This window comes from Heliconius melpomene, chromosome 14, assembly GCF_056956725.1.
Source record: "Heliconius melpomene rosina isolate 202511_hmr_F chromosome 14, ASM5695672v1, whole genome shotgun sequence".
NCBI classification, from domain to species: domain Eukaryota; kingdom Metazoa; phylum Arthropoda; class Insecta; order Lepidoptera; family Nymphalidae; genus Heliconius; species Heliconius melpomene.
The window spans coordinates 6,255,414-6,268,992 of NC_140402.1; the positions used below are offsets into that span (position 1 = coordinate 6,255,414).

General features: G+C 35.1%; 1 protein-coding gene across 4 annotated transcripts in view; it reads right to left on the reverse strand.

Moving 5' to 3' along the window:
- Ih (hyperpolarization activated cyclic nucleotide gated potassium channel Ih) overlaps positions 1 to 13,579 on the reverse strand; it is a 178,078-nt gene that overhangs the window by 149,475 nt on the left and 15,024 nt on the right. For all 4 annotated transcript variants that reach the window (XM_085197481.1, XM_085197480.1, XM_085197483.1 and 1 more), the window contains exon 2: positions 4,411 to 4,877. In XM_085197481.1, coding sequence (XP_085053607.1) covers positions 4,411 to 4,457 — 47 coding nt within the window. In that variant the 5' untranslated portion in view covers positions 4,458 to 4,877. The remainder of the gene's footprint in view (positions 1 to 4,410; positions 4,878 to 13,579) is intronic.

Sequence of the window (13,579 nt, forward strand, 5' to 3'; positions counted from 1 at the left end):
GCTCTGGTAACAAGGCACTGTGCGGCGGTGAGTACCGTCACTTAACGTGCAATGCCTCCAGAATTCAGATTCGAATTTCAGAATTCGGAAAATAATGTTTTAATACTAGGTTCCCAGATTCCCTTGGTTGGAGTTCCATCTGCACTTGGAGAAATTAATTATTTTTATTAATTTCTAACCGAGGGTGAAAAATAAAATATTTTATAAAACATAAAAAAAATAAAAAAATATTGCAATTTACAAACAAAATACAGGTATAATTAGAACAATTTAATTCTTTATTTCTATAGAAAATGAATTCTACATAATCATTTTTAAATAATTAAAAATAATTGGTAAATATACAATGCGTATTTTTTTTTTTTACTTCAACTGAAGCCTTATAAATTCGTGGTAGGCTGTTAACGAAGAAATATTATACGTATTTGTCTATAAATAAACTTAGAACAGAACATGCTCGACCATATAAAAGCCTGTTTAAAGAAAAAAATAAGAAAATGCCATGACCTTAGAAGAACAAAAAGGTCGTATATACTCATACATTATGGGCAATTAAGGCACGTTTCATATTTTAAAAAATTGATTATTCCAGAAAAAGAATATTCTAGAAAAGGTTTTAAATACTTTACTTTCTCTAATGAAAATAATTCATTTCCCTGAACCCACATCCCTCGCGCTTAAAGTCAGACTGCACCACTGCGCTCCAATGTTCTTCGAATATGAATAATCATAAACCTAAATGATAAAACAACTCGTTCTATATTTTCCCACTTTCCGCCTATTACTTGAGGCATTGAAAGTTGAGTGACAGAGCTTAACGCCGCGCTCTGCCTCTTTACCAAAGCGAGGAAATGAAAATATTAAACACTTCATTGTCTCAAGTGGGAATCGAATCCAGGATCGTCAGGTTCTTCTGCCAAATTCTTTGCCATTGCGTGTTGAGTGGCGGAACTTAGTACCGCTATTTTTTATTTTAATGTTAAAGAATTTAAATCCATTTAAATGGAGTATTGTATTTAAATGAGAAACATAATTATAAGAATACATGAAGCGATGTAACAACAAAATGGATAAATTATAAATAACACGTTTATCTGATGGATAATTTTATAAAGACATATCCTTATAGAGATTAAATCTAACCTTGCAATATTAACAGACAAGTAATTATGAGGCCAGCCGTGGTATGGGCACTAGCGTGTGAGTAAACGCGACTGGTTATGGGTTCGATTTCTACTCGAGGCAATGAAATCTCTTATATAATAAAACAGTAAAAATATTTTGTCTGTATATTTAGTATTTTTGACTGAAATGGATAGAGGGACACTTAAAAAAGATATTAGATAGATTTTCTTTTATTTCTTGTCTGTCTGGCTGACTGTCTGTATATATGGTCACGCTAATCTCTGAAAGTACTGAACCGATTTACGTAAAACTTTCTTTGTTTTAACCCAGCTTATCATCTAAAGTTTTATCAAAATCGGTTCATTACAAAAAAAGTTATAGTCATTTGAATGAACTCAAGGCATGAATTTGTCTGTAAATATAATATTATAAATACTTACCCAAATCAATAATTTAATATTTAAGGCTATTTCTGAACGAGTAAATTAAATTATTCATTGACATCAACAAATTTGACTGTCAATTCTGTTTATTAAATGAATAACCATGTAGTTCAAGCGGGCGAAGCCGCGGGGGGGGCCGCTAGTATTTAATATTTCGCTGAGTTCCGCCAATCAATACAAAATGCCTCCAGAATTTGGGGGAAAGTGAGGAGTGGAGTGTCTTAACACTAGGCTAAAAAAAAACAACCAAATATAACTAAAAGCCAACATAGCGTATTGTTATACCAAGATATGGTTATATGACATTTGGTTTTCCACTCACAGCCTGACCTTGTCGATGGCAATGGATAAATCATAATGATTTATCAGCGTTTCAGAGTTCAGGTTAATCTTTCATATATATGATATCAATGATGCAACATTGTCGATATTAATGTATGCGGTGAACTTATTGTTAATTATATAAGTTTTTTTTAATATTTTGATATACTTTTAGTTTTTTAAATGATATGAAACTTTTATTTAATGGACAAATTTAATTTTCTCTTAGCGATCTTTAAAAATCACCTTCAGCTGTATCCCGCATATAGCAGGGTAAGCAGAGGGAACCTAGTAAGACATTCCGTTCCCCACTTTCCACCGAATTTTTTGAGACATTGCGTTTTAAGTGGAAATCAACGCTGGGCTTTTGCTTTGGTACCAGAACGAAAAAAAATAAATATTAATAAAGAAAAATTAATTCCCCCGTATGGTGATTGAATCTACAACTATTGCATTTTAGTCACACCCTCGGGCCCCTGCGCCACGACGGCCTTAAGGCTTCTATTTAAAAAAAACTTTTCTCTCGCTCTCTCAAAGTCTCAACTCTTCATGTACTGAAATCTATTTACAAATATGAAATAAAAATTTACCTTAAACTCCAAAAAATATACAGGAAATAAAGCCAAAAACTAAGAAAATGTCAAAAAGAACTTCCATTCGCTGTAAAACTCATGGACCATTGATCCCTAGTAACGAGGGCTGACTATATAATAGCGTTAAGTTTCGCTGTCATACAACAATAGTGTATCATAACAATATGCCATCTTATCTCCTACGCTGTGGAAACTGGCGACAAAACGTCCCTGTCAATATACCATTGTAGACACGAGCTTTTAATTTTGTATGAATTTTCATATATTATGAATTAAATTTATTGTATTTTTTTCAGTTTCAAGTTGTACCCCGCTTGTACCAGCGTAGGTAGGGCGAGCCTGGTGTTAAGAAGCTCCATTCCCCACATCCCAATTCTGGGGGCATTGCGTGTTGAGAGGCGGAGCTTAACGCTGCGTTTTGCTTCGCTACCAGAGCGAAGAAATTCGAGGCCGTCATGTCGCAGCGGTACAACGATGTGACTGTAACGCGGCAGTTGTTGATTCGATCCCCACTCGAGGAAATGAAATATTTATTTACGTTTATACCTATTTCCATTTCTTCGCTCTGCTGTTGAGGCAAAGCACGGCGTTAAGTTCTGCCTCTCAACACGCAATGCTTCCAACATTCAGCAGAAAGTGGGAAACTAAATGTCTTAACACTATGTTCCCTCTGCCTACGCTGCTGTGTGCGGGATACAGCGTGAAGCGGGATACAGCGTGAAAAAAAAAATATTAAATATTTCCCTTCGAGTAAGAATCGAACCCACAACCAACCAATACTTAGATTTATTAAATTTATGTTATATATATACATACAAATGATAAATCCACCAATAATAGCATATTGTCCTGGAGCGTACTGTATTCCATATTTCCATACAAATTTACATAAATTAAACATTGTGAAACGACCTATTGAACTTACGCGATTACTCTAGAGATATGATCTTAGTAAAACATATTTTGCTATGAGAACTCAAACTATATTGGTTTAAATATAACATGTTTAACGGTTGTGGATTCGATCCCCACTCAGAGGAATGAATCTTTTTTTTTTTTTTCGATTCTTCGCACTGGCACCAAGGCAAGAGCCCGGCATTAAGTTTCACCACTCAACACACAAGGCCTCGAAACAATTTGCGGAAAGTGGAGAACGGAGTTCCTTAACCCCTATGGAGGTTCCCTCTAATTTACAGCAGGGTAATGCGGGATACAGCGTGAACCTGATTGTTTTGTAACATCCGGACTTACACAGTAAATTGCAAATTCTACCGGTAATTGAATTGTTACACCTCGTTGGTTTTCGTTTGACGTTTTCATCAGTAGTAGAAAAAGTTGATTTTGATCATCTTTTAAAGTTCACTGCAATTGGATCGGTCTCGTCACTGCAGTTCGCGTCAGCGCGTAAATGGGTCTCGTTACTGGTTCATAGAAATTATAGAACTTACGAGAGCTCTCGCCTAGCCAACACATCAGTCAAGAAACCTCGTTCTCTATTTAGCTAGCATTTTATTTCATATAGAAATTTATTATATCTATATTTTTTTTATATATTTAAAAATATTGGATTGAATGAAATATATATTTCGATATCAAAAATTTAAAGACGGTAAAAGGAACTTTATATAAACTCTTAACATCACTGGATGCTAAGAGGTAGTTATGATAATGTAGGGTAGTATTAAATATTTTTGGCTTAATATTCTGAATAAAATAACCATAGACATCCTAATACATATTTGTATTTATTATATTAGGTTTTAAGGTTTATATGAATAAATAAATTTAAGTAATACCTAACTTATTTGTTATATATAAACACCTGATAATCAATTTTTCAAATATTTTTTTATTCTGAGTTACATATGAAGATCTGAGTTATATAGAATAAAATTTTTACAGTTTATAATATTTCAATAAAAACTCACGTGTTATTGGCGGAGGACAGCCTCCTGTGCAGGCTGCGCAGCGACATGGCGTACCCCTAGCAGGGCGGGCTGCCGCTGCCCTTGCCGCGCGGCCGGCGGAGAGCGCGCGCACCGAAGAACGCGCCCTCCTCGTTGCACGACTGCGAGCGCTGCGACGGCAGCATGCCGGCCGCGCGGCCCAGCGCGTGCAGAGGCCGCACGCGCGCGCGCCTACCCCACCCGCACGCGGCCACCACCTCAATCTTGCTGACTGGGCACAGTGTACCGGCTTCTCTCTTTCTAGCCGTATACCTACACAGAGTCAGTCCGCTTCATCAGTGTCATGAACGTTTCAAAAGCATGTAATTCGCGCACGATTGGCAGTTTGTTTGTTTCTCCTTATGCTTATTTAGTTGAAGGTGCTTAGTCTTTTTGGTTGTTTGTAAAAATATTTTTTTTCGTTCGCTTTCAGGCTGCTGCAGTCAGTTCTGAAACAAATTTTAATATATATTTAATTGTAAAAATGCTTAGGTATATTTATTTTTTTATTTTAATAAGACTAATTCTCATGTTACGTCAAAAGTTTAAGCTTTAAATATATTAGTATGACATATTTCAGAAGTAAAACTTTTCATCATCGTAATTATTCCCCTATAAGTCGAGTTTGAGTATTTAATTGAGTCACCAAATGATTTTCCTTCGTCTGTAATTATAAAGTGAGAGTAACTTTTAATGAAAACATCATTTAAAGGTTAAGGCCTAGTAAATCCTTATAATCCGTATATTTCGTCATTAAACAAACCTGGATGGAGTAACAGGCGACGTTCCGAAGTAAAAAAGGTCAGGTCTAAAAATGAAATGGGAAATAGCGAGTTTCTTTTCTTCTTTTACGGCGTAATATGACAAAATAAATATAGTAACTAGATTCGTGTGCCTTTAATTTTTTTCCATTAGTAAAATACACAGCTGTATTAAATGTTTCCAAAAATGTCTTAATATATTTTCTTACCGCTTATATTTAAACAGCGCTATTTCTATTTATCCATATATTTGGATAAGGAAAATGCAATAATATTAATAACTTCATTCTTAATAAATTACTATAAAAAATAATTTAAATAACTTATTCATATAAATAACTGTATTACTTCGTGTTTAATTTTATTTTTTTTATTATTTTTAATTAAATTACACTTTGTTTAAACATTTTCTGATTTAAAACCATAAAAACAACAATGACTGGTTACTAAGGATCCGAAGGTGAAAGCCTCAAAAAGAGAGTATAACCGGGCCTCTAGGTCCTTTAAACGGCAAATTGCCAAAGCAAGGTCCGAGCATATCGCCAAAATCGGCGAGAAGCTTGAGAGCTACCCGTCCGGAACTCACCAGTTTTGGGCGCTCTCAAAGGCGGCACTCGGCAACTTCAGCCAGCCTTCGCTTCCGCCTTTACGCAAGGGGAATGACATCTTGGTCCATATGGCGAAAGAGAAAGCCGATCTCCTGGGCGCTCTCTTTGCTTCGAACTCGACTTTGGATGACCAAGGATCAACGCCACCGACCATCCCGCGGTGCCAGAGCTCAATGCCTGAGGTTAAGGTCAGCCAAAAAGCTGTAAGGCGAGCTCTGTCCTCTTTGAACATCCATAAGTCGAGCGGGCCAGATGGCATCTCCCCCTTAGTGCTTCGTTCTTGTGCTCCTGAGCTGACACCGGTGCTAACGCGTTTGTTTCGGCACTCTTACTCAGTCGGCGTAGTCCCAGATTCATGGAAGAACGCTCTTATCCACCCGATCGCGAAGAAGGGCGATGGTTCCGATCCATCTAACTACAGGCCTATTGCCATCACCTCCCTACTCTCAAAAGTCATGGAGAGCATCATCAATAGCCAGCTCTTGGTTTATCTAGAGGATCACCGATTGATTAATGACCGTCGATATGGCTTCCGCCATGGTCGCTCAACCGGTGATCTTCTGGTTTACCTTACCCACCGTTGGGCTGCGGCTATTGAAAGCAAAGGAGAGGGCCTGGCAGTTAGTTTGGACATGGCGAAGGCCTTTGATCGAGTGTGGCATGGGGCGCTCCTTGCTAAACTTCCATCCTATAGGCTTCCCGAGAACTTATGCAGGTGGATCGCCAGCTTTCTCACTGGGCGCAGCATCAAGGTCGCTGTCGACGGTTTTTGCTCCAAACATATGCCCGTGAACGCTGGCGTTCCCCAAGGCTGCGTGCTGTCCCCCACGCTGTTTCTTCTGCATATCAATGACATGCTGTTTACTCCGGCCGCGCAAGTCTTTCTCGGGAAAACGCTGAACAGTGCCGAAATAAACTTGTGTCTTCTGTTGAGGCATCCCTCGAGAATGTCTCTTCATGGGGTGAAAAGAACCTGGTCCAATTTAACCCCCTGAAGACACAGGTTTGCGCGTTAACCACAAAAAAAACCCCATTTATCGTATCGCCAGTCTTTCAGAACACTCCCCTTTCAGCCGCGCCGAGTATCAGCATATTGGGCCTTAATGTTTCGAGTGACTGCCAGTATCGCGATCATCTGGAAAGCAAGGCCAAGTTGGCCTCGAAGAAACTGGGGGTCATCAATAGAGCGAGACGGTACTTCACGCCAAAACACCGATTGGCTCTATATAGGGCCCAGGTTCGGCCACACATGGAGTACTGTTCTCATCTCTGGGCTGGTGCACCCCAGTATCAGCTTGACCCATTTGATCGCATACAACGTAGAGCTGTCCGAATCATTAAGGACCTAGTAAGCTGTGAAAGGCTTGACACTTTGGCTCTGCGTAGAAACGTCTCCTCGCTGTGCGTTCTCTATCGCATTTATCATGGTGAGTGTTCTGAAGAACTGTTTGACCTGTTACCTGCCGCCGAATTTTCTAACCGCACAGCACGTCACAAACTTAAATATCATCCACACCATCTGGATGCGTGGCACTCCACTACTGTGCGGTTTCGTAGGAATTTCCTTCCACGCGCCACCGAACTGTGGAATAGCCTACCCGCGGCAGTGTTTCCAGGTCGGTACGATATGGGTACCTTCAAAAAGCGCGTCTATCTCCACCTCAAAGGCCGGCAACGCACCTGTAGCTCCTCTGGTGCTGCACGGGGTCGTGGGCGGCGGTGATCATCATCAGGTGACCCGAACGCTCGTTTGCCTTGTCCTTTTTCCATAAAAAAAAAAAAAAAAAGACTACAAAAAATTATACAAATATGTTTATTTATAAAAACCTTTGTATAAGTCATTTATGCCAAATAAAATAAATGGCAACAGATGCCAATAAAATACTTAATAATCATTGAAGCGTACTTATGGTTAATCGAGCTATAGGCTTTATTGTATGGTGCTGGTTTCCAATTTTGTTATTCCACTTTATCATTCAAACAAGTTGCCAATAAAACCTTAGAAATTCTTCGTCCTTTGAATAAATTTCTTAAATAGGTTCATAACTTAATTTCGTCAATGTTTTGAAATCTTTATTAAAGAATCTTATAAAATAAGTGTCACGGACAGTTTGGCGATTAAGCTCGCTAAATTTTTTAATTAAAAGTTCATCTGTTTTCTTAACTTTTTGCCTTTTTTAAAGCCATATTTTATTTATAAATTAAAATTATAGATCAGGTAGATGTTAAATAGTCTTTGCTCGAAAACTTCTTAAAAGAAGCTGTAAAATTAAATGAACTGAATGATACATTTTTCAAAAAAAAGAAAACCTCCTTTCCCATTGTTAGCTATATGAAATTGATCTTCTGAACTAAGCAAAAAAAAAGTATCTTTATATTTTTGAACCCCCAACCAGCTTGAACTTCAATGTATTGAACATATGTACATTTATTAACACAGTACTTTAATAATAACTTATATACAAATAGATTTAATAAATATAAAAATCCATAACTAATGTTGCTCTCATATTTTTTCAAATGCATAGTGCCTACAGCAGAAAATGTTTCTACAACTGTAGGCCGACGCGAAATGAAAAGTTTTTATGTTGGAAAATATTAAAACAGTTTTCTCGCACTATTGTATCCAATTTTATGGAAACTCAGGAAAATCAACTTTGGCTTATGAATTGTAAGCTTGTGAGTAAACAAAAACAAAATATGATAATGATATTATATATTAAAACATTGACCAAAATATCAATTATGAAAGTAATTTTTTAAAACATATTCAATATTTACTTTAAAAAACGTAACTAGGAAATTAGAATGTATTATAATATGCGTACATGCCATCCGTGTGTAGGACATATGCTCTACTGACGGTAAAGAGACTGGTGCTGTGGGACCCATGGATAAAACCTGACACTACCCACAAAAACCCAGTGGAAATCCTCTTCTCTTATTGCAGGCTGCCATGAACTTCTGTGTGCTTCGGGGTTTATACTAGAACTTACAGCCTTGATCTCTTACAAGAGGATTACAATGACCCTTCGGCAATAGTGTACGTACGGGAAATTGGAGATGCATAACGCCTTCTCTTAATCTCTGGTTCCGGTTAGGCCCAGAGTATCCCCACAGCCCTTCACCTCTATTTCCATGGCCTGCGCAAAGGGATTTTTTTTACCCAATTTAATTAAATAACTATTGTTCAATTGATATTTTAAAAATTCAAATTTAAAAATTGAACATAGCTGTTTTCTACAATTTTCCATACAAATGAATATACAGTGGCATTTATTCATTTTAAATGCTAAGATCATTTCAAATGAATATGTCACACGGCTTGTATTAAGCGACCAATATGCAATTATGCAAACCTCCTTTGTAATGCCTGAACCAATCCTAATATCGGGCATGTCACATGAACAAGAGGAAGTTGACCGAATAAAAGACAATTTAAGCTGCAGGTACCTACTTTACCCGTGGTAAGGGGTTTATAGTTTTTTTTTTTTTATTTTAAAATATTTAATAATATAGGAAGGTATATATTTAATCATTCTTTTACTACAATTATGATTAAATAAAACTGAGCTTTGATCGTTACTTATTTATATGCTATTAAGTAATTATTAATTAATATTGTTTGTAGAATTTTACGTGACTTTCCTAGTTAAAAAAAATATCTATTAGCTGTGATTAACACCTGCAAGTGTTTTCTTAGATACACACTGAACATAGCAGAGTAGATGGGGGAACCTGATGCTAAGACCTTCCATTGCCGTTAAGACATTCCTGTACTGTTCTCCACTTTCCACCGAATTCTGGGGGCATTGCCAGAGCGAGGAAATAATAAAAATATACTTCAATTTCTCAAGTGGGAATCAAACCCACATCCTATAGCATTACACACAAACATCCAGACACATTTATTCCACGACTGGTCTCTATATATTTTTTTACAAATTCCAACGTCCACAGTATAAATTGCTTGAACTAGCTACCGTTATAACAGCAAGTCCCAGCAGAATTGTTACTAAACTCAGTTATCTGTACGTTCTTAGAGGTCGCTCGAGTAAGTCTATTCTGTTAAAGGCTTATTGATCCCGCGGGCATTGCTGGACGATGTATCGTATAGAAACGTTTACTATTGTTACATATGAAACTAAGCCGTCCTCGTTTCCCTCGTAGCCCATGCATGCAGCCATGTGCGATCGATCTGGTCATCATCATAAATATGTCAACAGCATGAGGCAATTGAGCTCCAAGATTCTAAATCCTTAGTTTTGGGTTAAAATTGCCTTAATTAAAGGATAGATACAGACATGTGACATTTTAACTAACCAAACTAATAAAATATACAGTAGAAACTCGATTATCCGACCGTCAGTTATACGGATTCGCGATTATCCGGACTATCAACCGTGATAATTATTTTATATAATCTACTACAATGAAACCTAAGAAAATTTATATTTACGTCAAAATTTGTGTTAAGTACATATGCACAAAACCAGTTTCTTTATACATTCGATTATCCGAATGCCTATCGACAACAATTAGTCCGGTTAATCAAGTTTCTTTTATTTATATACATTATAAATATTAGTTTTAACTAAAGTTTTATTTTAACTCACTACCACTACTTAGAGTCGGTCGGTTAAGACAATCAATTAGTCAGAAAAATATTTTTTTATATTGTTCGCGGAATTTGAATAATCTCTTTGGAAGTATCCATAATATCTTTCTTTCCTAAGGTTAAAATTACACTTATAATATTAAAAATAGTAGCCATATTTTTGAAAAATATAAATTGCTTAATTAAGATTTGGATGATACGTTTTTAACATACAAAAAATTTAAAAAATCTGATTTCTTGATCGGAACCCTAAATGTTCTATTAAAAATTCCTCGTAAATTGACTTTGCATCTCAAAGATCGCTTGAGTGAACCCTTCCAATTAAAGATCGTATCTAAAGTAAACCGATTATTTACTTGCTCTTGTATAAATTAACGTTTATTTTTAAAATGAAATAAAAAATTGCATATTCTCTCTGTTTCTCCTTCTTTCTTTGTATTATATTTTTACATATAACAGTTTAATATTGTAAAAACATTTAAGTATCTTTTTCTTGTAGCCAATCTTGGCTCAGGGGCACCCGTGTGCAAACTCGACAGTTTGTGAGTTCGATTCCCACTCGAAGAAATTAAATATGTAATATTTTAATTACTTCTTTCTCATAACGAAGCGAAGCGAAACGATAAGATCTACGACTCAATACACAATGCCTCTACAATTTAGCCGAAAATGGTAAATGGAATGTTAATAAGAACGGAGTGTCATAACATTAGGTTCCCAGGTTCCCTGTACCTACTCTGCTAAATACGCTACAAAAAAAATATTTGATCTACTTAAATGAATTCGATCCTACTACAATCTATACTTATCACTCACTTATCAAACACGTTTGGTACTTCTTTGGTTAAATAATTATTTAATGAAAACCAAACTTTATTTATTATATTTAACGTTTCAGTAACTCTGTACACACAAATTACACAATATTATTGAAGCGCGTAATTATCTTGTCAGTCATTAATGAAACCAATAGGTAATATCGATTGACTGACATTTATAACATTTTGTTATTTGTACCGATATTTAAATTGTAAAGTAGGCACTAGACAGAGACTGCCTAGTGTTGAGACACTCCGCTCCCCACTTCCCACCTAATCAACTCAATGCTACGCTCGATTTTTTATTTATATATTAATATACGAAAATACAAATTTCAAGTAGGTATACAAATACTTTCATCATTATATTTAATATAAATTTTAAAAATAATAGTAACATTTTATAACAAATAATAATTCAATTAATGATACGCAATAACAATACACGTATTAATAGAGGCATGCTGTTATATAAATAAAATCTATTTATATATTAAATTTATACTAGCTAATTATGATGCTTCTACAATATACTCGTTTTGTGCTAAATTTAGAATAAAATGGCCTTGTGAATACTGAAATATGTATATTTTATCGATTTTTTCATTTCCACTACAAAATAGTATAAAACAAGTTCATAGAAGATTTAATAGTTTGTCAATATTAGATCTTATATGAGAATTCAGCTGAAAAAGTGTCCTCTAGTAAACAATAAGTTATAGTACAAAATTCGGCTAAAATTGCGCAATTAATATCAAGATATGTATAATATGAACTGAGCAATTATTGAAAACGTGAATAATATAATTTTAATGAAAACATTTTTAAACAAAATAATAAGTATGAATCAGTATTTAGCTTAAATTCTATGGAAAGGTAAATGATTTATTAGATTTAATGGAACTAAATTAGTGTAAAAATACTAAATAATTAAGAAAATTACTAAATAGGTAAAAATATTAGAAATACATATTAAAATTTTAAACAGCCAGTTAAAAGAAAATAATAAACTTGAGACACATTTCTAAAGGAGTCTAGTGAGGTTACGCCCTTACACAGCTAAGATTTTTTCGATTTCAATCGATGCCCTGGATAAAATCGTTATCGATAACTGCTATCCTTTGTTAGTCCGCATTGCTTGCACTTGGAGAAATTGCTTTACATTCTGTTTGTATATGGCTTAAAAGCTTCTTAGATTTCAATATAGAATATATGCATGAATAATGCAAAAGAAAACTTGTTTCTTGATAAATAATATAGATAAAAATGTAGAAAAATAAAACTCAAATGCCAAAATATTTAAAAACATATAAAAAAAAATATAAAGATAAATAGGTTCCCTGGGGTTGTCTAGAGGCGCACTAAGAGAGAATTTTCTAAAATTCATACTGGAACGAAATAAAAACCGGTCGAATTTATTTCTTACCTCTGGTACCAACACAAAAGCACAACGTTGAGTTCCGCCACTTAAGACACAATTTCTCCAAGACTTGGGAGGAAAATAGAGAACGGAGTGTCTTAACACTACCCAGTCTCCTTCTGCTTACCTTGCTGTGTGAGGGATACAGCGTGAAGTTTGAAAAAATACCTCAATTTTAAAATAAATAAGAACGATGAACGGTAAATTCTCACATAGTAGGTACACCACGTGCCACATTTTAAAAGGACAGATCATTGCACTTCCAAGTTACAATGCCCCGTGACATTTACATACAAAAATAAACAAGAAATTCAAGTTTAAAAGTGACTTCATTGATATCTTAATCTTTTATAGTGACATAAAGATATAAAAAATATAAGATCGATTCATTCATGCTATTATAACATACTATAAGAAATATAATAAAAATATATATATTTAAATAAATATACGTTTTTGTATTCAATGTTAGTTTAGAGTGTATTTAATATTGTGTATTTAAAATTTTGAGGCCTGAGGCCAGTCGTGGCGCGGGGACTGAAGCGTGCGACTGTATACGCCACAGGTTCAAGGTTCGATTCTCATTAAAAGAAAAGACAAATTAATATTTTCAATTCCTCTAACTAATTTAAAATTCAGGGGAAAGTTGTTCCCTCTGCCCTGCTATCTGTGAAATATAGCATGAATCTAAAAAAAAAGTGTTCTTTTGGTACTTACTAAATGTTTTTTTATAAAATAATTTTCCGTTATTGACCATCAAGATTTTTTATGTTATGAGATGGGTTATATTTGAATTGTAACGATATATAACTACTGATGGCTATAATTTATAAACGCTATCTTATCATTTTTTTTTATATTCAATGCGGTTTGTAAAAATACAATTTTTACATTTTGAATGCAAGAGAAATCGATATTTACTGTGA